General features: G+C 36.7%; 1 protein-coding gene across 3 annotated transcripts in view; it reads left to right on the forward strand.

Moving 5' to 3' along the window:
• PARD3B (par-3 family cell polarity regulator beta) overlaps window positions 1-27063 on the forward strand; it is a 1037301-nt gene that overhangs the window by 629774 nt on the left and 380464 nt on the right. For all 3 annotated transcript variants that reach the window (XM_082397042.1, XM_082397040.1, XM_082397041.1), the window contains one exon: window positions 21062-21106. In XM_082397042.1, the coding sequence (XP_082253168.1) occupies window positions 21062-21106 (45 nt within the window). The remainder of the gene's footprint in view (window positions 1-21061; window positions 21107-27063) is intronic.

Genomic DNA, 27063 nt, shown 5'->3' on the forward strand with positions numbered 1-27063 from the left:
TGTTCTAAATAACTGAAACTTATCAGTGACAACAGACTATCTTATTTCTGTAGGTTACCCTTAGTGGAAATAGTCTCACGAACAGTAATAATAAGTGAATAAAGACACCAGAAAGATATTCAGTATAACAAACACGAACTTCCACAAATTGTGGAGAGAAGGAAAATGACTGGAAAGGCTAATGTTTCAATCCCCACTTGGTTTCTAGTGTTCATAAGAAAAGGTTCTAGGAACTCTATCAGATGATGTTATTAAAATTAAAGCAAAAATTGCAATAGAGATCAAATTGGAAATTGACTAATCATGAGTGATGGTTTCAAGCGAGCTGGGAATAGGTAATCTACCCTCTGCTGATCCAGGAACTAACTGGCATAATCCCCAAGCACATCAGGATTGTCCTGAAAGAATGTGAGACCTGCAGAGGTTGCAGCTAAAAAAGTCTTAAAAGGAAAACAAGAGTGTACCGAGTTATTGGAAAATATTTAGCCCATTTTCTAAATTTGGAAAAAAATACTTAGCACCCATATTGAGTAAAAACTGAGTTATGTCAGAGATTTCCTATTTCTGTCCTTAATAAATCAGTAGATTCCATGTGAATAATCTTAGTGCTTTCTCCTTCGTTTTTTTTTTCCCCCTCTAGAGGAAAATCATAAGTGGCGAAGTCCTCTAACTATGGACTAGTAATGAAGCCTTATCGAAGATTAAAGAATGTGTTCATTAATATAAAAATAAGTGAACATAAAATTGAAACTGAATTGTTTGAATGTCTTAGTAGTAACTTGAATGATATAGTGAAGAACGGTCAAGCAAGTTTGGAAATTTCTGAGTTTAACAGTCTTCTTAAATACAAGATTGTTCACAACCTTTAATGTGTTCTATGCACATCGCTGGGCATTTAAGAGTCCCCGCAAGTCTTCAAGATACAATAATGTGCAGCATCTCCCAAACTCATTTGATCACAGAAACCTTGAGTACAGACCATCTCACAGGGCTAGAGCTCTGAGGAATGCCCTTGGCAGAGAAGATGTGTTTGTGAAGTTGAAAGGTGATGTGCAAGAGCCACAGTAGAGGGAGGAAAGAAAGGATTGCCAGCAAGCTGGGACATGTGAGCAGTGCTGTGCAGCGGGATGCAGTCTGGGAGAGAATCTCCAGGGTAGAGGAGTGTCTATGGTCGCTAAGTATGCAGGAATTAACTGCAGAGCAGCATGAAAGAACAAGGCTGTAACTAAGCATGAATTAATAATGGATTATGATGACAGAATGTGACTGACTGCATGCAATGTGCCTCAGAAAGAATAGCACATGTATGGTAAAATAACCTCTCATACATTGCTGGATGCCTGTCTATCCAATGGCTAGAAGCCGCCGACTTTCCTTTACTCCTGGTAAAAAGATCAAACTCCTCAGCCCAATATTCAGGGCAGTGATGATACCTATTAATCTAGAATATGAAGAGGAAAAAGAGAGAAAGCAGTAGTATCTGTGATGGTAGTGGTGGTAGCTAATGTTTTTTTGAGCGCTTGCTATACGCCAAGCGTGGTTTTTTGCACAGCAGTTCTATTGCCATTTTACAGATGAGTGTAACGGGGCTTAAAGTGATCGATTTCTGTAAGGTATCATAGCTAGTAAGCAATGGAGCCAGGATTTGAACTCAGGCACATTAAACTTTGATGCCTAGGCTCTAAACCATTGTACCTTTGTGTTGCAAGTGAGGCTTATTAATTTCCCGGTCTCAACTCTAAAAATAGAAGACCGTCATCTTCTCTTTTTTCCTATTTAAATTTTAACTTTCATTCAGGACCCACTCAAGTCTTGCCTGCTCCAGGGAGCTGTCATTTTTTTCCAGCTCTTTCTCTGAATTCTTAAAGCAATTTCTTTTGGTATCCTGAATTTTAGCACTGAATTGCATACTCGTTTGGGTACCTACTGAGTGAGAATTTTTGCCCACTCTAACCAGATTACAAGCCTTTACAGGGTCATACTTTATAAGACTTTGGCTTCCTCCTCACCACTTAGAATATGTAGGTGTCGAGTAAATCCAAGATGGATCATGTGGATGGATAGGATTAGAGCAATCTGGCTGCAATCTCAGAAACGCATTGATCTCCATGATTGATTTGACTGATCTTACTAAGTAGAAAGGTTCACCTTTTCTACATCAAAATATCGAATGAATGGATGAATAAAAGTGCAGACGAATACTTAAAGTATAAATGAATAAAAGTGCAAATAAATGTTTGATTTGGGTAGCAAAATAGAATAGGGATAAAAATATTTTGTGAGGGTGTGGAGTATAGCAGTCTACATTCACTTTCACTTACCCAAACTAGTTTTGTTCATTTGAAAGTGTTTGGAGAAGGTTCATAATAATGAACAGATTTAAGGAAAGAGTCAAATGCAGAAAATACAGAAGGCCAAGGGCTTTAATTCCATTACACAGAAAAGAGTGAAAGCAGTTGTTTAAAACTTGAAGAAAAGGGCCGTGTGCTTTATTTCCTAATTGGAGGAATCTATGAATAAATTAGGCAATCACTTGACATAATTGATTTAGATCATGTGAATTCCCTTGCACTGCCAGGGAGGGTTAATTAGATCAGATTGTTTTGTGGCCCTTCCTAGTCTTCTATCACTGACATTTTTTCCCCTTTGTGTTCTTCTATCATTTCTTTTTGTTATCTTCCTTTTAATCTAAAGCAGTACATCCTTTTATTTATATTTTAATTTATGAGAATTTTTTCCTTTTGTTTGTTGAATTAGAAAAAGTTGAAGATAAGTATTTCTGTAACAAAAAAACGGTGTGCTTATTTATGGCTCCCATTTTCATTTTCCGTAAATCTGTGTGCAGAAGAGTGGTGTAGTCTGTGCATAAACCTCGTGCCATGGGAATTATATTCAAAATATTCCTGAACTGCTTGCTTTTACGTGCAGCAACACAAAATCGAATTACATCAGGACAGAGCAATTTGACTGCATGTGAGTTGTGGCAAAGGTTGTGTAAGCTGAACATTCAGAGATTTTGCTCACCTTGGGTCATATAGTATTAGTCATCATGACAAATACCCCAAAATAATACCAAAAAAATTCTGAGTCAAAGAACATGATTAACTTAGAATAAATTGGAAATATTCTATATAGTTTAAACACTTGGTACAGGCTCACCCATTACAGCTCTGTAATTTACACCCATTTTTATCCACAAAGCAGTTTTTGTATTTAGGTTTAATCAAAGAATTTATTAATACAAGTACAGTCTTCTACAGCCTCGTATGCTAAGGCAACTGAGGAACCTTAAAAGGCCCCATAATCATGTAACCTGACTTAGACAGTATCCAGCATAGATGTATTAGTTAACACTTAAATCGACTAAATTAACTAACCCCTTAGATATCTAAACCTGTATCCAAGTAAAAAGAATAGTTTTTGTAAAATAGTAAACTATTTTTGTAAAACTTGTAAAATAGTTTTTTACAAGCCATAATTTAGAGATGTTGTTATATTGAAAATGTGGTCACAGAGTCGTTAAGGGCAAGAATTTCTAAAGACAGCTCAGTCTAATTGTCTGCCCCACTGGAAAAACTGATGATATGCTTCATCATTAATGGACTGGGAATATTATATTTGTGAAAGAAGGCAATAATCTTAAACAGGCGTTCAATATATCACTACCATGTACTTTTCTAAGCATGTTTTAGAAGGTTCATTTTGAAAATAAAATGCTAGTATTAAGAGAGATATGTAGAGAAGGTTATTTGAGTGGAAAGAGAATATATTTTTTTCTTGAGTTGGAGAAGAGATTTACTATGGGTAGTATATGTGAAACTAAGGATGGATCCATGAGTTCATTTTGGATTACATTGTTCTTTTTTAATCCAGCAACATCCTGAAAAATTAATTAATTTGGAAACTCCAGCTTTCTTAAAATAAGATTGAGACCCTGTTTAAGAGACACTTAATAATCACTCCCTATTATCCTCATGTTCTGTGTTCAAGAGAATAAAGGAATAATTATAAAATACATGACAAAGGATTAACATCTCTAATGTAGGAAGAGCTCTTGGTAGTAATTAGAAAACATTTCAATATAAAATTAGAAATATATATGATCAGACAATTCACAAAAGCAAAGAGAAATTTAATAAGCCAATATATATTAAACATATTCAGCCTCACAAGCAATAAAGAAATTAAGATATTATATTGGCAAATATTGGAAAATGTTGAAAAATATGTGCACCAGCCTTACAACACATGCTTGTTGTATTTTTAAGTTGATGCTACCTTACTGCGAGGCAATGCGGCAATTGTATAAGACACCTTAGCACCATCTTTACCTTTTATCCAGTAATTCCATTTAGAAGAACCATCCTACAAAAAAAATGAAAGATTTGACCAAAATTTAAGTTTGATTTTTCACTGTAGTGAACTTAATTTTCCAGCAGTAAGAGGATTAGTGAAATTATAGGCTATTAATCTGATAGATATAATAGACTATTATGCAACCAATAAAACTCTTCAGACTATTTAATGATATGAAACATTAGTGATAAAACTTTTGAAGACCACAGCATACAATTAGTATATGTATGTATGTTGAGATGTGCGTGTCTATACGTATATAAACAATGGAAGGACATTTGTCAAAATGTTAACGTTGATTTTTCTCTTAGTGGACAGTGCAAGGATCATTTTTATCTTAGATATATTTCTGCATATTTCAAATCTTCAAGTATGTATTACACTTACAATTAGAATAAAATCAATTGGCATCGTTAAAATAACTTTAAAATACAATTTAAAAAGCAGGTAATCCTGTCCCTGATAGAAAGAAATGGGGATATTTAACTATAAAAAGGGCGAAGAGGGAGCAGGGTGTATTGGTTGACCTCCCATCACTGAGGACTGTCATCTGAAAGAGGATAAGAATATTTATGGGCAGAATGATGAGATGTTTGTTAACAGATTTGGGGTCGACACAAAAATCTACTCCCTACCAGTTAAAATGGTATTAAATAGGAGCACGTTCCACTGCAACTGTCAGAGAACTCTACCAGCAGTGGTGTAATAAACAGCTTTTTTTGTCATATATCACATGAAGGCCGGATAGGGCCAATTCAGTGTCCCAGGGAAGCCATCAGAGACCTAGGCTCCTTCTCTTTTTCTATTCTGTCATTCTTGATTTTTTGGCCTTTGTCCTCATATTTGTTACTGCAGTGTCCAGATGGTTGCTGTATCTTCAGAAATCATATCCATGTTCCAGGCAAAAAAAAAAAAAAAAAGTGGTGGACGGGGAGAAGGCAAAAGGGTGTGCCACCTTTTTCCCTTGATATCAGGGTATCCAATATTGTCTAAGAAGTGCTGCCCTGAAAACTTCCACTTTTAGCTTATTGGCCAGGCAATAACATGTCACATTCCTTGTAGCCAGAAGGTAGCTGGGGAGAACGAAGTTGTTGGTGACATTGGGTCAGCCAGCCTACAGTGTATGCCATAGCTACCCTGTAAGGCTGTATGCTTCTGGTCACTGCTTATATACAGAAATGCAAAGAAAGCCTCATGTGAGCTGGCAGAAGTTGAGAGTTCTTTTAGATCTTAGTCTTTAGAGACTACTATTCCAATCGTATTTTGATAGAATTGTAGAATGGGTAGAAAAGCAGTAAGAGAGCAATGACCTGATTCCCTACCTATGGTCAAAGTCAAGCTTGACCAATTATATATTGAGGCAGGAGCAGAGGATGAGGAGTCAGAGTTGCTTGGGACAATGAAGGTGCCATTTTCAAGCTGGAAAATCTAGTGAAGGCACAACATATAGAAAGGAGATGCCCATATGGAACATCAGTAAATCATAATTTTTTTTCTTCTTAATGATCCTAAAGCTATGATTTTTAAGTTTATATTTTCATGTCCTGAACTGTTGAATCAGTTCCTCTGGTTGAAGCAGGCAATGATTTTGTTTTTTTCCTATCAGTCATTCTAGGCACAAGGCTTAGAGCCTATGTGCTTTACAAGGACCTACCAAAGTATCCGAGACATGAAAAAATTACTGGCTCCAAACTATGAGAATAAAGCCAGAAATTTGAAATTAATAAATGACTAGTTCTGAAATGTATAATTATGCCAGTTTTATTAATTGTTACATTTAGAATTTATTTTAAAATATCAGTACATTTATATTTTGGGCTTTTCTTCCCCAGCTGACAGGAATTTCTAGGTATTCACAAAGATTAATTAAAAAGTCAGTCAATTCTTACTAAATGAGAAATTCATACCCAAATAATTGTAAGTCAATTTTTCTGAATATCTTTCAAACTTTTATGACAAGAAACTGTATTTAATGTAAGAATTGGGGGGCATCAGAAAGGAGGGGATGATGCAGCCCACTGCTTTTCCTTTTTCCCTTCCTTGGTTGGTAGCTTCTGAGGCCTCCGAAGAAACCCCTGGTCTAAGGAAAAGAGATTAAAAAATCGCTTCCTGTGAAGTCACTTTGGAGTCTGGGTCTAGCAACTTTCTCTTTTTCCCAGTAATGTTTTCTATTAGTTCAACCTTGTTCCGGATCCTTAGTATACCTCAGTACCTTCCCCCAAAATAGTGGATATTTAATATGTATGTGTCACCACCCGTTCTGCAAAAAGGAGCCTGATTTAGATGAGCTCACCTAATAGATCAGTATAAATTACCAGATCATTTCACTAGTGTGTGCAGAACTTTGTGATCCTTTTTAAGTGAACGGTTGTATCCTCTGAATTGGAGAGACAGCACATGAACCCCCAAATTAATATCCTCTAATAAACAGTGAGTCTGGATGACAACTTTTCAAAATCTATTACATACTAGTAGCCTTGGACAGTTTGCATATTAAACAGATGTTAGTAGAGTCTGGGAAGAAATAGAGACACTATTACATATTTCAGTTCATGCCAGAACAGAAATCTTTTGAAAGCACTTACTGTAGTCAGGAACAGAAGCACCTATACAGTCCCCAGCCAGAAGCCAGATGCCAAAATTAATTCATGCAAGAATAAACGGAGTTGCTGTCTTAGTATGAAGTCCATAAGGTCTGGGGGAAATGCACATGAAAATCCTGGGTAGCTCGGGTTACTGGATCTTGAGGGTTATAGTTCTGGGATGGCCAGTTAACTTTACAAGAGGTACTGCCTCGTGATGGGAGAGTGTGTTGTTACCCAGCCAGACATCCCACAAGCCCCTGAAGAGAGCAGGGATGGCGTTCAGTAACATAAGCCCTGCGCATTGCTCTGGTGTAGCAGGCCGACTTGTCAAATGTATAAGTGACACACAGTTTGGTGGGTTAGCTAGTGCATGGATGACAGAATAGGGATTTAAAAAGATCTCAACAGGGAGAACTGATGAGCTGCAATTCAGAAGATTAAATTTAATAGGGATAAATGTAAATTCCTGTACTTGGGTTCAAAAAAAAAGAAGCAACTGCCTCCTGTCTTACTCCCATCCAGTTCATTTTCCACGCTGCAGCCTGGGTGATCTTTTTAAAACATAAATCCGATCATGTCACTTTCTTGCTGAAAATCCCTTAACAGTGTCCCATTGCCTTGAGGATAAAGACAAAACTCATTAATGTGACTTTTGAGATTCTCCGTGACTGACCCGTTTCTTTCTCCCCCATTCGGTCTCTCGCCAGTCACGCGCTCATGCTGAGCACTTCTACTGTACAAAGGATTTTTAGGTTCTGTGTGTGGGACCTGTTTTGGGACTGTCATGTTTCCTCTGTCCAAAAATCAGCTTCACCCTTCCCTCTACATCTCCAGGTCTCAACTTAAAGCCATCAGGAAGGCCCAATCCATAAACTAGGTCTAGTCTCTGCATTACCTATTTTCCCAGTTCCCTGAGCATCCTTGTTTCATTCAACATATTTATTGAGTACCTACCATGTACCAGGCACTGTTCTAGACCCTGGAGACAAAACGGTGAACAAAGCAAAGCCCACATCCACATGGAGCTTATGTTCTAATGGAGAAAATGTCAGTGATGAATGCTTTGTAGAAGAATGAAGCAGGAGGAGGAGATAGTAACAGACTTGGGGATGGAAGTCCTTACTTTAGGTAAGGTGGTCCGGCAGGACCTCTGTGATGATCTGATATCTGTGAAGATGTGAATGAAGGTGAGCCATGAACTATGTGGGGGAAGAGCATGTCCCAAAGCCCTAAAGGGAGTCATACTTGGCATGTTTGGGGAACTGCAATGAGTCCAGGATGGGTGAAGTACGCTGAGCAAGGGGAGAGCCATGCAGAACAAGTTGGAAAGGCCCCCAGGAACCAGGGCTTGGAGACTCTAGTAAGTTTTTAGATTTTCTCCTAAATGTGGTTGGAAGCTATTGGTAGGCTTTGAGTCAAGAGACTGTCACGATAAGATATTTGTTTTGTTTTTTGCTTTAAAAGGATTACAGTAGTGCCTGTGCGGAAAGTAGACTATAAGGAGTAGGTGCAGAATCCCAGAGATGAGGCAGGGGCTTATTACATCTGTCAAAGTGAAGAGCTGAAGGTAGCTTTGATCAGGAAGGTTTGCTAATACTCCTCTCACTATTTGTGGTTAGTTGTGTGATAGAAACCCTGCTGGTGCACAGCTCGAGACTGTCTTGTTCACTTCCACAATCCCCGTGCCCAGCATGATGACTGGCATAGCACTGGATCTCCACGGATATTTGTTGGACAGAGACCTGGCTTAACAGCAGTTAATATAAAAAGGACTTCAGGATTTTCATTGACCGTACACTTGACGAGCCAACAATAGGCCAGTTTGGCTGCCAAAATCTAATACTGTCTTAGGTTGCATCAAAAAGTTGGCAGGGGATGAAAAAGAGAGATGTGAGTCCCCAGGCACGCCATGCTGCTTCTACTCTGTCGAGACTATTGACCTGATCCTACCCCATTTTTTTCCCTCTAACTTCTAATAATGGTGGCCCTCAGTCCCAAGACCGCACACTGGATTCATTTGTGGTTCTCTCTGTTGCTTCATTCCTATGTTCGAGCAGTAAACTCTCTGTGATGTCACTTTGATTTTTCTCTTTCTCCCCTGCTCTGACATCATCTGAACAATAGTCAATGCCTCCCCTTGGTAACAATTTCCAGATGTATGAGGCTCAAAACAACTTACGACAACCCTATTTCTTACTTCTGAGAGCATCGACAACCATTTTTAAGAGACACCGTTTGCCCTTTCACATGGTTATGAAATTCTACTTTAGGAGGTAGTGGTGACTAGTGAAATGTATAGTTCTTGATGGTAAAGCTATTAGCAAAATCCTACCACTTGGACTCACATAGTAGAAGGAATGTATACTTTGAAGTTGGGAACTCTTCAGTTCCCAGCTATCCCACTTGCTAACTTAATGACACAACACTTCTGAGCCTCGGCTCCCTCCTCTGTAAAGTGAAGGTAATAGAGCTTTTGTGAGGATTCAATGGGATAACATATATTAAAATGCTTAGCACGATTTGTGACACGTGTAAGTTGGTAGTAAGTTTTAGTTTCCTTCCTCCTTATCCCCGTTAAAGAGAGACTCACCTATGGAAGTATACATTGTAAATAGTGGGATGAGAGATGTGTTGTTTCACTGGTTAGTAGTGAATAATGGCCATTTGTTGTGTGACTTATAGGGTAGCCTCTGCCCTTTTTTCCCCATGGTTTAATCAATATTGATTTCTTGCTGATAACGGAAATACTTATCAAGGGCCTAGGAAACAGAGTTTTCATAGTCTAAGTACTGGAAGTAGTCCAACCCTTGGGTAGATCCAAAGAATTCACCGAGAAAGAAGTTTCCTGGGAGGGATCTCACACAGTGGTCTTTTCCCTGTCGTAGATTTAAAAAAAGAGAGAGAGAGCCTTCATACAACTAACCAGAGGACCTTTGTAATCTGTAACTGTTTATGATGTGAAGATGAATAAAATACTATCTTTGCCTTCATTGAAGTTGCCCACAAATCAACATAACACAGGATAAAAAGTGGTACATTTGCTTGGAGGCAAACCTAAAGTGTTCTGGGGGAGACAGAAATAGAGTATTCTACAAAGAGGAGGTTATAGTGGAGAGCTGGGCCCAGGAGAAATATAGTAGTTTTATATGAGCGGTTTGAGGCATTTCTATTAAGGATAAAGACAAATAGGAAGAAACAAGAAATCACTGTAAGTGACTTCAATAACAGGTAAATAGAGGAAAATATAGGGAGAAAGGTAAAAAGGGTTCAAACCTTAAATAAAAGACTAAGGAAACTATTTTCTAAGCAGGTGAATTTAGTGAAGGTTTTTGAGTAGGTCAGAGAAATGATGAAAGTGTTGTTTAGCATAGATTAATCGGAATATGGTAAATAAGATGTAGAGTTGAGCAGGTGGAGGGAGGTCAAGAGCAAGTTGGAGGCATTTGCCAAAGTTCAGTCATGGGATGGAAAAAGCCTTGGGTCTGGTTATGAGGACACTTGGAAGAAAGTCATGTGACTTGCTCATGAAGGTAGCATGTGTGCTGTCAGGACAGGGGAATAGCCCTGGGCCTAGACATGGTCTCCTTTCAGTCCACCAGCTTAGCTGCATTCTCTTTGTGGTCCTGTATTCCAAACAAATTTTTTAATTGCTTATTCTCAGAATTGATTTCATCATATCCTTATGTAGGAGGCAAGCAGGTAATGAGACTTTCAAAGAATATCCTCAGTCACTGATCACATTCTTAGCTCAGTGTTCTCCCCATTACACTTTGGGTTATAGTTACTCAAGTAGTCTTAGGGCCACTGGTCTGTGATTTAGGAAGCTGTGGTTGTCAGGACAAGATATTTTAATTTATTAAATATTGGAATTGTCTTGCAACTTATTTCAGAGAAATTAAATAGTACCGTATTGTGAAACCTGTTACAAGATTCACATTACATCTTTCAATACCTGAATTAAGGAGATAGGGCTAAGACTCTAGGGAAAGCAAGATGGTTAGAGTTTGGAGAGTACCAGAGAAGAGAGATCTGCATAGAGAGTGAACTCCAGGACTATATAGAGAATCTCTCTTGGGTGTTATACACAGAGCACTGATCAGAGCATGTATGTGAGGAAACTACCAAGGCTGAGAAAATAAGTCCCCAAAGGATCCAGGAAACAGTACCCAGAGCTCACACAGGACCAGGAATGGTACCTGTTCCCACCAACAAGATTGCGAAAACCTTAAAATCCACAGGACATTGGATAAGGTATGCATAAAGGCACTTCTTCTGCAGTAGGGCATCATCAGCCTAGGGTAAATGCTGCTGTAGTCCTGACTAACACATCTTAAAAGCAAAACCCAACAGGATTAAATCTTTTTAAGTAACTCAACTATATCCCGAAGAGAGAAAAAATATTTATAAGAATATAAAAATACCGAGCACCCAACAGGGGTAAAATTCACAGTATCTAGCACCCAATAAATGTTATCATGCTTGCCAAGAAGTATGGAAATATGACACATAATGAGAAAAATCAATCATTAAAACTAGATATGATACAGATGTTAGAATTAGCAGACAAACACATTAAAAAATTATTATGTTTGTATTCCATATATTCAAAAGCCTAGAAGAAAATTAAACATGTTAAGTGGAGGTATGGAAGATATAAAAAAATCTGTCCTCTGGAAATGAAAAGTTTAATGTCTGAGATGAAAAATACACTGGATGGAATTAATAGCAGATTAGACAATAGCAGAAAACAAGATAAGTGAATGTGAATACATAGCAGTAGAACTATACAAACTGAAACACGGGAAGAAAAAAGACATACGGAAATGAGCAAAGAACAGTGAACTGAGGAGCAGCTTCAAGGTGTTCTAAAGTATGTGTGATTGGATTCCTCAAATGAGAGAGAAGGGTGAACAGAGAAAAAATATATGAAGAAATACTGGCCACAAATTTTCCAAATTTAATGAAATCTAGAAAGCCAGATCCAAGTATCTCAATGAATTCCTGAGCACAAAAAAAAAATGTTTAAAGAATTCAAGTCATACAACTTATATTCCCCCACTACAGTGGAACTAAAATGAAATTCAAAAACAGAACGCTGGCAAACCTACAAATATTTGGAAAATAAAGAACTTCTCAATAACACATGGATCAAGAAAATACTAAGAGGGAAATCAGAAAGTATTTGAATTGAATGAAAATGAAAACACTACATATCAACATTTGTGTGATTCAAAAACATTGTGGGATGCCAGTAAGAGAATAATTTATAGAATTAAACTATATTAGAAAAAGGAGAAAGTTCTCAAATCAACAACCTCAGCCAGCTTTCATGTTAAGAAAATAAAGAGGGTTCAATAAAATTGAACCCAAATTAATCATTAGAAGGGAAATAATAAAAAACAGAATACAAATCAATAGAAAAAAATTGAGAAATTAAATTAAGATCTAGTTTTTTAAGAAGGTCAATAAAAATGATAAACCATTAACCAGACTGATCAAAATAAAACTAGACAAGATACATGAACATTGTTAGGATTGAGAGAGGGGACATCAATATAAATTCTACAAATATTAAAATAATTTTAAGGCAATATCATGAACAATAAATTTGACAACTTAAGTGGACAAAACTTGTAAGAGACAAACAAACTCATACAAGGGGAAATAGTCTGAATATCCCTATAGCTATTAAAGAAATTGAATTATAGTGAAATACTTTCCCACAAAGAAAACTCTAGGTCCAAATGGCTTTATTGGTGAATTCTATAGGAGGAAATAATAGGAATTCTACAGAAACACTTCCAGATAAATAAAGAGGAGGGAATGCTTCCCCAACTCATTCTATGAAGCTGGCATTTCTATGATACCAAAGCCAGACAAGGACATAGAAGAAAGAAAACTTTAGATTGACATTCTTCATAATTTGGTATAAAATTCTTTTTAAAAATTTAACAAGTTGAACTCAACAATGTATAAAAAAGATTATGACCAAGTAGAGTTTGTCCTGGGAATGCAAAGTTGGTTTAAAATTTGAAATCAATCAAACATTTGTAAGTCACATATTACAGACTGAAAAATAAAAATTGTATGATCACATCAGTATACACAGAAAAGTATGTGACAAAATCCAATATCATTTAATGAAAGATACAGATTTAAAGAATGTTATTTGGGGACAAATTTGTGGTAAAATTTTAAAGAAAAGCAAGAAAATGATACAGTACAAAATTCAGGATTGTGATTACCTCTGAGTAAGGAGGGAAAGGAAAGAAATTGAATAAACTAATATTCTTTTCTCAAACCCATTGGCTGATACACAGTGTTTGCTTTATTTTTGTCCATTATATCTTACACATATGTTATAAATATTTTAGTGTTTCAATACTTTGTAGAAGCAGTTTTTAAAGTTAGTGGGTTTTCTTTTTGTTTTTGTCTGAAATTGTGATGTAACAAGAAGACATCTATTTACTCTATTTACAGCTTTGAAAACTCATAACATTTGTGTACTGAAAGGAGTACCCTCTGTACCAAGTATTCAGTATTGTTGTTAATGTAATGTGATATTTTCTGTACACAGAATGAGTTGCTCTTTCGAGTGTCATTACCATGTGGGGAACAACAGTGAGAAGAGTGCCAGCAAGCCCAAAAGTAAATTCATAAACACTAATAACCTACTTATTAGAGATACACAGTGAGTTGTGACTAGACTACCAATTATATTTTTTTCTACAGTTCACTACTCAAAATATGTGAGTTTATAACAAACAGTTCTACCATGTTGTGGTCTTTATTTAGACCTATCCCAGGTTCGAATTCCAGTCACCTTCTTCCAGTCACCCTTTCCTTGCCAAGAGCGTGTCTGCAAATTACACCACAAGAATTTTACTAGGTTTATACACATTTTTGTTACAACATTCATAGAACCATATGTATACCACGATGAATATATTTCACATTCATTGGTCTAGAACATTTTGCTGAATGGACGTATCCAAATTGCTGCTTCCTTTCTTTACTCATACAAATGTTGCATTCGTTCACTCAGCAAACATTAATGAGTACCTACGAGGGGGTGGGCATGATTCCAGGCTAACAAGGAAAAACAAGACATATCCCTTCCTTAAGGTACTCATGTTTAATGTGAAACAGACCCATACACAAATAATTGAGATATTTACAAATTACTTTGGTCCTGAAGCTCAGCCTGGAGACATGAGAAGATGACCTGGAGAAGATGACATTTGAATGGGGTCTTAAAGCATGTTTGCCTAGCAGGAGAATGGATGAATTTTCATTGTAAGTCAGAAGAAATTCCATGTGCTATGCATATAATATTGTACAGATGCATGAAGTTGCACGGCCTGTTCAAAAACATACTTATGATGTGATAGAGTGCAGAGCACCTAACAGAGGTGGTGGTGTGTGAAAGGCAGGTATAATCCATCGTTAAACACTTGCTTCTGCTAGATTCCAAGATAAGTTTTTATATCCTCTAGATTGTCTCATACTCTGTGGTAGGGGGCATTATCTACATTTTACAAATAAGTTCAGTAAGATTGTAAAAGACTAAGTAGTTAGTCCATGGTCACACATGTAATTAGTGTCAGAATCCAGGTCCCTTTAACAGCAAAGCTGGAGCTCTTTCACTCTTATCATGCTGCTCCCTTGCCATGAACAGAAAGTGTCCCAGGTGTATTGGTTCAAGTACTCAGTCACCGAAAACCTTTATTATTTTTGTGAATCCTCGTGTCTGTGTGACTGTCTACTATATCCCTAACACATATCCTTCTTCCTTTATTATGCTATTTATTACATTACATTGTATCAATACATTATTTATTTGTATCTCCTCATTAAACCCCAGGCTTGAGTGTCTGATTCTTTTCAGAAAGAAAGTGCTTATTGAGTAGGTTCAAGACAAATGAATCGATGAATTTATGAAGGCATGTTTTGGGTTTTCCAATGCTCTTTAATGAGATAAAGACAATAGTATAAGAACATAAGGAAAGTATTGGATTTTCCTAACTTTAGATTGAAGCTCTCCTAAGATTCATGGAGAAAGAAAGGAAATTCCCTGGCGGTCTAGTGGTTAGGACTCTGTGCTTCCACTGCAAGGGGCCCAGGTTCGATCTCTGGTCGGGGAACTAAGATTCTGCATGCCGTGTGGGCAAAAAAAAAAAAAGAATTCTGAGGAGCTCACTGAAAAGCTGTGAACATATGAATAGTTGGATAATGATGAGGGAATGGGTCCCTCATTTTTGTCCTGTGGCAGCCTGGCTGGAAGATGCTCTATAACATTAGAAGAAAACTTCAGCTGTTGTGTTCTGATTAGCGTATTGTCAGAGCACCAACACATCCGGGGATGAACAGGGTGATTTGGGGGAGATGGTGAGATAAACATTTATGTCATTTTATTGTACTGATCGCCTAGCCCCTTTTTCAGCAAAAGCCTTATTTTGTTTTTGTATTTCACTTTTTTTCCAAGAGATGGAAGAATTTTTCAACACATAAGAAATTATAGCACTGAAAACTCAAAAAGTCTCCCTAAGGAGAAGCAGTATGCCAAATAGTCATTGACATAAGAAAACACTATAAATTAATGCAGTAATAGTTCATGGTTGCTAAGAAAGGAACTTAATTTACAACTTGAAACAGGTTTGTGTTCCTTACAAATTCTGGAAATCAATCAGTGGCACGGAAACTGATCTGCTAAAAGAGAAGAAAATTGATTCTTTATATTGTCAACTACATCAATTTTTTTTTTTTTTAATTTTGAAGGAACAACTTTTAGAAACAAGTTTATTAACCATTAAGGAATTCTTTGATATTTAGTTTCCTAGTAAACTATCCAAAGAGAAGTGTTTATGGCCTCATTAGAAGATAGATTTTTACTGTGCCAATCATCATCTTCAAAACTGCAGTCTCTATTATGCCAAAGACAGGGAAATCAAAAGTTAAATGAGATAGAGCTGTCTATGTGAAAGACCAGCATTGCATCATGTTTTAGAATGCTGCTTTGCATCAAAGTATCTCAATATGAAGTAGTGGGAATCTGAACACATTTGCATATTCCCCATTCGTGACATAGTGTTGGCATTCTCAAAAAGAATAACTGTAGCTGGTGGCAATTTTTATCTAAAGAGATTTGTGCATGTTAACAATATACCATCTTCTGTCAGCATAAGAAGAGCCTATGGGGCCCATTAACTCGCCAAATCTGCCACTGTTCTGCAAAGTTTTATTAAGCAAGTGCAGTCCCTAATAGTCACTTACAAAATTCATATCAAATGCTATCAATAAGCAAGGGGATTATTTTCTCCCAGTGAGAATGCATTTGAAGAGTATAAGAAGGCTTGACAAAAGAATAAAACACTTTAAGTGATCACTATATTAATATAAATATATCCTACCAGGAAGCCAATATATGTAAGTAGCATATGCACTTTAATGTCTGCCACTAATAAGTTCTCAGAGTACCATATTTTTCACAGATTTTCTTCCCATATTTTCTTTCTTTATGGTTTCTCTCAACTCTAACCACGAACCTGGTTGAAATTAAGCCAAAAGACACTGTGCGTTTATCCACACCTTTTAAAAAGCTTCCACTGGTTTTGGGTAGTTGGTAGACCTTTGATTAGCTTCAAAGGTCTACAACCAAAATAACTGGAAACATAGGCCCACAGGGTGCTGTGTTTCCTGAGCAAGTGTTCCTGAACCAGAGGATGCACCCGGAAATTAACAAACATCCAAGCCAAAGAGCGTCCTCCTTATGAAAAACCTTATGGTAATTAAATCAAATAGTGTCCATTGATCTTGAGTTGAATGCCAGGAAGCAGGAGCTTAATAGAAATCCCATTATCTAAATAAATCTAGAGAAATCTCAAGAGGGACAAGTCCACAGTGCCCTCTAAGAATGTAATAAAAATGTCTGTGAATTTCATCTTCAGAAGGACTCAACATTTCCCTAATACCTCTTCAATTACTATAATAACTCTTTAAAGTAATCAAGAGCAAATAGTACCAATCCTTGGAAACTGGAGGATAAGAAAGGGAATATAATATCCTCTAGAAACTGGAAGGAAGGAAGGAAGGAAGGTAGGTAGGTAGGTAGGTAAGGGAAGAGGGAAGGAAGTGGGGGGGAGGGAGGGAGAGGTGGGGAGAAGAAAGAAAGGAAGAAAAAACAATCTGTCATTAGAACCAGAACAAGAAATTTTGGCTCCTGCTCCATCAACACTCTCTTACTTGACACTTTTGATACCTTACTTACCATTTTGGAATGGAAGACCTTTCCCACACCAGGCTCACTCATTTTCAACCTCTTGTAAATAAGCTCTTTGTTTAAAATGACATAGCTATCATATTAATATTGCTACTGTTCCAATTGCTGTGCTATCTAAATAGTATGCAGGAAATGACTAGACTTAAGCTCCAGCCCTGAGAGGAAACTTTATAGTAGCTTTAAGGTAATGTGAGTTATAAAAGAAGTTGAGTATTAATTATAACACTTGTCATTTTTTAAAAAAGCTTGGTGGTATGTATAATTTTACCTCATTTTCTCATTTGCTACTGTTATTTAAATCACTTCCCAGCACTAAGCATGTGCATAAAAGATGATTGTTCCCAATTTAACCTTTTAAGTAAAATGTATTCTATTAAGTCATTACAGTTCCCTCTATTTTCTATGATGTTTATTCATTTATCTTCTGTCCTCAAGATAGACATCTGTGTCAGTGAATATTTTGGAGAAAGACCCCTAATTTTTATGCCCATCACCCATTTGGATGTTCTACACTGTTTTTTGAAATAGTTTGGTAGTATTCTAAAGAATTTCAAATTGTTAATTAAAATAATTAGTATTCCTACTAAAAATAGTAGATAGTATTCAGCCAAAAAGTTAAGTTACCATGTTCAACCTAACATGGCAAGGGAATTTGCAGTACTTAAAGTGCCTTAGATTTTATGGGATAACTTATGTCTGTTAAAAAAAAAAAGACAAAAACAAAAAATAAGACCCTACCCTTGTGTGAATTCCTTTTTCAGAATAACTGCACAAAATAAAATCATGTATGTAGTCTGAATACCATATTTCCTTTGCCTTTCTTCCACTACAAGATGAACTGGGAGCCATGTAAACCGGGAGGTAAAACCTGCTGTGGGTATTGGATTATCCATGAGATAGCAATTGAAAGTACTTTGTGCCCTGCCTATTCCTTTATAATCCTAGGCAAGTTAATTCATACGCACCACCACCATCATTAAATTCACAACCTTTACCACTCTCGGTTTCCATTTATCAAAAGTTTTCATTTATTGAGAAACATGTACCTGGAACTGTGCTAAGTGCTTTTTTACATTTATTTCATTCAGTTCTCACAAGTCCTTGTACAGTGTTTTTATCTCATTTTTCACATGGGGAAACTAAGGTTTAAAGGAGCTTAGTAACTTGCCTGATAAATCTTGAATTCAATCCACATCTGTCCCATTATTAGCTATTATGTTATTCTGTAACATCTAATGTAAATTAACTCTATTTAGTTTATCATTAATTATCTAATAACTAATATTTATTAAGCACTTACTATGTGATCTTTTAAGTATTTTGCATAAACTTAAACAAATAATCTTCACTCTAAACCTACGGGGAAAGCAATATCAACCTCATTTTATATATGATGAGCTTGAGGCACAGAAAGTTAAAATAAATTGCAGGTAACCAGTAAGTATCTAGGTCAAGATTTTAACTCAGATGATTTCTTATCTGTGTAATGGAGATGAATTATTTTAGCTTGAACCTATTAGAACTGTAGATTTCTGAACATGTTAAACAAATTTATAGCTAACACTTGTTAATATTGGTCAACATAGAAAGATTTCTATTAATAACATATATTCAAATTAAAAGGGTAATAGTGTTCTAACATACGGGTGTTTGTCAAGTGTTTTCTTACATTTAATTCATGTTATCAATAATCTGAAAAATATAACAACTCTTCTATGATTCATCACAAGTATATAGTAGAGTGATTAAAAGTGCCGTGTTTAAGCTCTGGCTCCTCCGCTTACAAGATGTGCCGCAGTTTCTTTATCTGTCAAGATAATAATAGCTATCTTTACAGGTTACTGTGAGCATTAAATGAATTAATAGCTATAAAGAGTATAGGGTAGAACCTGTATATTACAAGTGCTCAGTATTAGCTTCTAGTATTATTTTTTTCTTCACCATCGTTGTTTTCCAATATTTTTTCATTTGTACTATAGATTCCACTGTATATTTTTTCAGACCTGGGAAAGACAGAATTTGGCCCACAATTGGAGGCTGATACATATGGATTGACATCTCCAACTGGAAACACGAAGAAAAGTCCAACAAGATTTTTAAGCAGTTAATACCAGGAAAATCACAAACATGTAGTGCTTTTGTCTAGAAAATAAAGAAATAGCTTAGGAAAGGAGGGCTAGGTGGGTGTGGGAAGATTTAGGAAGATTTTTGTATAATAACTGGGTCAATGAAATATGACTGAATGTTGTAGGTAAAGGAAGGAGGAGCTTATTACTCTGAGACCAATCTCGTATTTGGGAAAATGGAAGAGGTCCTCCTTGTTGGCAGAGTTCCCCTCATCTTGCTTCCACCCTTGAGCCACCAGAGTTTTATAGACTAATGTAGACAATGACATATGGTGAATATTGAACAGCTGTTGTTGAATATTGAAGTGATAATCCATGCAGAGTTGCTTAAGGATTTAGAACTTGGCCTCTTTGTTCATGAGAGATATTGGTTAGTAGCTTTCATATAACGTCTTTGCTTGATATTAACATCAAGGTAATGGTAGCCTCATAGAATGAGTTGGGAAATATTCCCTCCTCTAAATTTTCTGAAAGAATTTCTGTAGAACTGGTATTATTTCTTCCTTAAATGTTTGGTAGAATTCTTCAGGAAATCAGCTGGGTCTAGAGTTTTCATTCTGGGAAAGTTTTTAACTTTCAATACAAATCGATTAAAAAACAAACTATAGGGCTATTAGATGATCTCTTTCTTCCTATATAAGCTTTGGTAATTTGTGGCTTTCAAAATTGTATCCATTTCATCAGAGCTGTGTTCATCTAAACTTTTATCCACTGCTGAAGCAGGATTCTTCTTCCTATTCTAATGGATGCCCCTGAATTTTGAAGTTTTTCACTCTGGGTATTGGGAATAGGAACTTTATTCCCAACCTTGTGTAAACTTTGAACACTGTGCTCTTTCCCCTTTGGGGCGGTTCTGTCCCAGGTCTTGGGTAGAACACTGTGCTCTTTCCCCTTTGGGGCGGTTCTGTCCCAGGTCTTGGGTAGTTTCCTCACATGCATGTGATCATCAGCAATTAATTAAATACCTGAGGGGATCCTTTGCAGATCTCAGAAAGATTTCTGTATACCTCTCTTCTCTCCAATTCTCTGACCTAAACTCTGTCTGCCTTGGTTTCCCTGGACATCCAGCTTCATGTCCTCAGGCTGGGATATCCCTGGGCTCTGCCTATGTTCCCCTTCCTGCACCGCAACCTGGAAACTTTCTCCAGACAGTAAGCTGGAGCAATGGCGGGAGTCACCCCACCTGTTTTCCACCTCTCAAGAGGCACTGTCCTCTGTTGCCTGATGTCTAATCTCTTGAATGCCATTGTTTCATGTTTTGTCTATTTTAGAAATTTTTTTTTCAGGAGGAATTGTAAGTTTGTTCCCTTTTGCTCCATTTTGTCCAGATATAGAAGTCTGATCCTTGGGGATTAGATATATTGCTGTCATGCTCAAAGAGTTTTATTATATATTATACAGCCCTAGATTCTTGAGTTTTTCTGTTTTTGCGGATACAGAAACAACAGCCCAGTTAAAAGAACTGAAAGTGTTAGAAATTTTTTAAAAGAATGAAATCCTTTTCACAGAAGTTTTAATGTACATATACTTCTTCATAACTGTCTTTAAGTTATGTACCAATAGAAATGAGGTGCCCCAGGCAGCCTGGGGAAAATGTTTTCTCAAATCTTTGCCAGTAAAAGATTTCACTTATTACAAATCTATATTAATTTATTGTTCAAAAAATGGCTGATATACAAGCAGGTCTGATCCTTGTCTCTTTAATTTCTTTGCAGTGCCAGATGAAAGCAAAGTCCATTCATTGGCTGGACACAAATCGGGTAAGAAATTCCTTGTAACTGACTTTATATTCTCCTTCCTGGAAATCTCTGGCTGTGTTTGAGTAGCAGATGGAACCTGTTTCCATCCACTCATCACTGAAAGACTTGCTAATTAATATATGAGATGTCTCTGACTTCCACAAAGGTGAATTATTGCTTGGCCGTGTGTATAGTGGCATAATGTATGCTGACTCAAATGTTTGAGAAGAAGGAAGAAAGGTTTCCAAAAAAATAATTATAAAACCCAAACTCTTTAACCTGTATGCCAGCTGAACACTTAGAATAACAAAAAATTACAAAGAAAACCCAAGAAAGTTTGAAATTCTTTTCCATGATGACTCTCACATTAAAGTGGCAGGACAAAGAATTCCAGAATAAGAAAAACGTGGCCATTTCTTCCTTCTCAAAAAAGAATCATTTTTTTGCCTGTCATCAAAGGGGATTGGGCCTGAGATGACTGTATTCTCTTTCTTTAGACTCATGAATGAGCTCCCTGGAGGTGCCCTAGGAAGTCCACAAGGACTCTGAGGGTCTCCAGGCTCTTTCTCTGTTTTGTGTGAGATACCTTCAGGTCTAAAATCCAAGCTTTTCCTTCATTGCCAAATGACCTACCTTCTATTCCTTTGCCCTTTCTTCATCATTTTTTTTTTGTTGTTGTTGTTCTTTTATTTATTTTTATTTATTTATTTATGACTGTGTTGAGTCTTTGTTTCTGTGCGAGGGCTTTCTCTAGTTGCGGCAAGCGGGGGCCACTCTTCATCGCGGTGCACGGGCCTCTCACCATCGCGGCCTCTCTTGTTGCGGAGCACAGGCTCCAGACACGCAGGCTCAGTAATTGTGGCTCACGGGCCCAGTTGCTCCGTAGCATGTGGGATCTTCCCAGACCAGGGCTCGAACCCGTGTCCCCTCCATTGGCGGGCAGATTCTCAACCACTGCGCCACCAGGGAAGCCCTCTTCAGCATCATTTATTCCCATTAGTTGAAAACACTTAAAGCTACTAAGCTAGTAAATACAGCAGTAATCCTTTTCTTGTAAGGGTGCATTATTTGGGGGGAAACTATCCATTTTACTCTTAGAAATGCCACTCCAAACAACAGGAGGGTTATGATTTGTTGGCATCCCTTCATTTCTGAAACAAAGAAGTCGTTCCCATCACCAAGCATCTCCTGTGTTTATGGGCCAATTATGTTCTCAGCAGTAAGTGGCCTTGATGCCTCATTACTTCCATCATGTTCCAGGGCAAGATTATGATTTTTTTTTTCCTTTTCTTCTTTCTCCAGATTCACTAGTGATAACAGCAGGGAAGGTCTGGTTCACAACTCTTAGATGTTTTCTTTTCTGCCCCTCCTAATAAAGAGTCTAAGAGGTTAGATCACTGTGAAAGAAAAGATTTCTGAGGGAGTGATAAATTGCCCCATGCTGCTTGTTCCCATCATCCACGTCCATTAAATTCTCTACTACTGGAAATATTTTTCGGAGTCTGAGAAGGAAGTTCTCATGGCCAAGGTACTCCAAGGATAGCCTGCATTATGTTCCTCTTAAATGCCTGGTACTTCTTGTCCTTAGCTCTCTTACACATATTAATATTTGAAGATAAAAACCTATTTACATACTGGGATGGGCTTCAAGGTAAGAAGTAGAAGCATTTTTTTAAGAACGTGTATCAGTTTGGTTTCTGAAAACAAATAATAAACTTTCTGGCTTTTTCCAGGAAATCAACTCTTACTCTAATCTTACTTCATTTCCAAACAAACTACTGTTAGCCAGTAACTAAAAATTATTGTCACTCTTTTTATAGGCAAACATTATCTTGGTATATTGCTATAGTATTTTAGGTACATTTTAATGATATATTTTTATGTAGTGTGAAATAAAGATAGTAGTAAAGAAGTACTCTAAACATAAAAATTGAAATAATCTTCCAAATTAAAAGAAAAATGTTAAAAATGGCATAATTTTAAAGCTGCCAGTCAGGTTAACTGTAAGGTTCACATGGCAGAGTTATTTTAGCTGGTAATAGAAATAATACTAATGGTCTTCATATCCCATGAATCAAACTGTTGAAATACATCAGATGTTTTAAATAAGATTTTTGTTACTAATGAACTATTATTACAATATTCACTATTCTTATATTTTAAGTACTTTTATATCCTATCACAACATCATCAAATTTTTCATTGGCTCTCTGTGGAACTGGGGCAAATGCTGAAAACAACCAGAAAGTTGATAACTTTGGAGCCAAAGTGGCATACGATAAAACACAGTGAAGAGGGCTAACCAGTCACCTCAAATTGTGTGCTCTAGACTTAAATTAAATGAGAGCACTCTATAAAACGTTAGAGACAGTACTGAGAAAATAAAAAGCAGCATGAAAGCAAAAGATGCTATTAAGGTCTTGAATTATAATTCTCTTCAAGAACCCATCCCTCCCATAAAGTGCAACTCCCTGTGTGGGCTACACTTGGGTAGAGCATTTTCCCATTAGGCTTTGGTGGTGACGACAGTGAAAGAGAATTAAGGGTCCTTTTGATTCTGGCATCCTGTTTCAGTCATTTTTAACATTCACCTAATATAGAACTATAGTCTCCATCTGCTACAGTCTAGACCACTAAGCAAGTTGCAAGTTTGGATTGTAATGTGCAACGTGCCCTGATCATTCATACTTATCTCGCCAATGTCAGCTTCTTTTTGTTTCACCTTTCTCTTCCCCAAATCCTTTCTCCAGAATTTTCAGGTGAAAAAGTGATAACTCTTTTGCTAAGAAGAAAGAATATCTCCCTCTGTCTCTTTTAAATTATAGAAATGTGGGCCTCTTTCCCACTATCCAAGACCATCAGGAAGTTAAATTAAATTTATGTGCTGGCCTAAATCTATCATCCATCCTCTTATTTAGAATGATATTCAACATTCTAATAAATTCATCTGAGTTAAAATTTCTTCTGAGTCAGCTACTTAGTGTGTAGAGAGCCATTTCATGCCAAGTTCCATCTGTTGGTCTGGCTTGGGTACTTCCCAAATTTGTGACAATATTTTTGGCACCGTTTCCTTGGCTTATTCTTTAAATGGTTGATTCCTCAGAGCTCAGATCAAATCAGAGTCTTAGGTAAGATAAATCTTTCTAACATTTTTGGCCCAAAATGTAGTATTCCCTCACCTCTTCTGGAATCAATCCAGTATTCTTGAGATTTCTCTAATAATCTACCTCAGGGGCTACCCCTGGCAGTGCATTGGATCTCATACCTTGGCAAGGAAAATGGCAGGCTGGTACTCCTGTTTATAATCTTATGGGGTCCTCTTCCACATATAAGAGGTATTAATGTTTATGGGATGGTGAGACCTACCATAGAGAAGTTAGGAGCAAAATGCTTTTTGTTTGGTTCCTTTAAAAAAAAATCATAAGTTTCAGAGAGCCTTGAAAAACCAAAAAGCTGTCTTTCACCTTTTTCCCTAACTATCTCACTAATTGAATTCTGACAAAACTCAAATCCTAGCAATGCACAGGGGAAATAACTTCAGCAAAATGTATATTTTAAACAATGAAACCATTTTTTAAAATGACAGATATTCTGAGGGAACATTAGAATCCAGAGAAAAATGACATCAGATTTGTCATAGCCTTTTTTTTTTTTTTACATTATGCTTTAATTTTGGCTATACACAGACTCATAAAGTATGTCCGAGAAGGAGTCCTTTTTTTTCCCTATGTACTGAACTGACACTTAAACCAATAGTTTAATGCTCCTCAGCATTCAGACAGAAAGGACTTATAAATTTTACTTTTTTAAAATGTGCCTTCGTATTTTTTTGTTTTGATTTACTGCTTAGAATGGTTTTAATATGTATTGACTGTCTGCAGAGATCTTTGCTGACCCAGCTCTTTAAGATGATGCAGTACTGAAGAAAGCCGATGAGTCCTTCTTTATGAGCTCTGACATATTAATTAGCAAAATGGACTAAAAAGCTTTCCTTTTTCTATTTAAATTTCTTATAGTCTCAAACACCTGTCTATATAACTGTAAAACAGGCAAGTCTGTAAAAGTAATGGTTGGCAGTAAGTCCAGACCTTTTCTGAGATGAGTTTATCAATTCATGAGCAAGTATTCATTAACAGTCTAGGGGAACATCTCTCCAGCCGAGGTGCCTTGCAGCCACTAAGTACGGTTGGTATCTCAACACATTTTACTAATGAAGAAGCTGAAGCTCAAGGCATAAGTCCTTGTTCTCCCAGTTGGTAACTCTTAGCGTTAGGATAGAAACCCAGATGCGGTGTGGCAGAGCCCATGAATTTGGACACTTTATATTCCACCAGCATGTACCTAACACCTCACAATCTCAGGAACTGAGAAGAATATAGGAGTAAGACACAGTCTAGTTGGAAGGCATGACCCACATATCAAGATATCCTATAAATCATTACTTACTTTTTATAACCTCAGCTAGCTAAACCAGGAACACAGTAGGTGTAATTTCTCTATGGTAATTCAGTGAGCAAGAGAAGAACATCAAATCTGATCATTTGTGCCTTTGTTTCTCTGCATGCATGTGCACGTGAATGTGTGGGCCAAGAGATGTATGAGAAAAAAATATGCATGTGATGTACACGTATTATGCGTAAGTTATAGGAAATGTGCATGTGATACGTGTCTTACAGCAAAGGCTGAGAGCTTAACATGCAAGTTACTAACTTGACAGAACATACATTCTGCTTTAAATGCATTGTGTGTAGGGACTTCCCTGGCAGTCCAGTGGTTAAGACCCTGCGCTCCTAATGCCGGGGGCACAGGTTCGATCCCTGGTCGGGAAACAAGATCCTGCATGCTACACGGTGCGGCCAAATAAATAAATAAATAGATGCATTGTGTGTAAACTTCAAATCTAGAATGTTCAAATGTAGCTAAAGAAATTGCTGAATCTTTGCAAAAGAAAAGATAAAACATAAGGTGATTGGATAGTCACTTTAAGAGTAATGGGTTATTAAATGATATTTCATAAATTTTGTTGAGTTTTAGTGTTCCATACTTTTATAGAATATCTAAGTTAAAATATGCATTTAAATTTTGGAGCACCAACCATGATCACTTTTCATATCTGAGTCTTCTAAATGAATTACTGTTTTTTATGACTTTTCATTGTTATTGTTGATGAGGAACTAAAATCATAGAGTAAGTGGGTAGTGGATTTGAACTCTGTTTCTTTCCTCATCAGTTGGTTAAGGTAATACTGCATGGTTATCTATTTGGACAAACATTTTTATTGGGTATTTTCTAAGCTTCTGTCATGTGTTATGTTGGATAACTATAGCTTTAGACACAAAAAAAGTATACATTTCCCACATGCTTCAGCCTTGGTTTACATTTCCATGGGATTCAGGATGTTTTCTTTAGAAAAAAATTAACGATACATCTAGGATTCTTTCTATAGAAACTTGATTATGAAGCAACCTTAGTGTCTCCTATATTGCAAAATGTTAGTGATTACTCTATCCTTTAAATTTCAAAGAATCAAATCAATCAAATCAAATTAGAAAGAAATATATCGTGAGATAAGGTTATTTACTATTCAAATATGGTGTAGGTGTGTGCATTTCTAAATTTCATGAGTAAATAGATACTACATTTTTTTATAAATCAACTTTCAAAACTATTTCTGTTCCACTCATGTTTATTAAATACCCACTTTGTAACAGGTATTAAGTTTTAAGCACTGGAGATACAAAGTGACATGTGTCAGAAAGGAAGTGCTTTCATAGCAGGATCTGAAAGATAAATAGAAGTTTGAGGAATAGAAAAGGTCACTGAGCTAACACTTTCCAGGCACATGGAAAGTTGTGAAAACATGAAACTTCATGGTGTGTTCCAGAAACTGTAAGCAATTCGGCATGGCAGGAGTGCAAAGGGGAGAGTGACATGCTACGAGGTTAAGCAAGAAGGCAGAGATTAGATCATGGGGAACG

This window comes from Balaenoptera borealis (genome assembly GCF_965194805.1).
Source record: "Balaenoptera borealis genome assembly, chromosome: 6".
Classification (NCBI taxonomy): domain Eukaryota; kingdom Metazoa; phylum Chordata; class Mammalia; order Artiodactyla; family Balaenopteridae; genus Balaenoptera; species Balaenoptera borealis.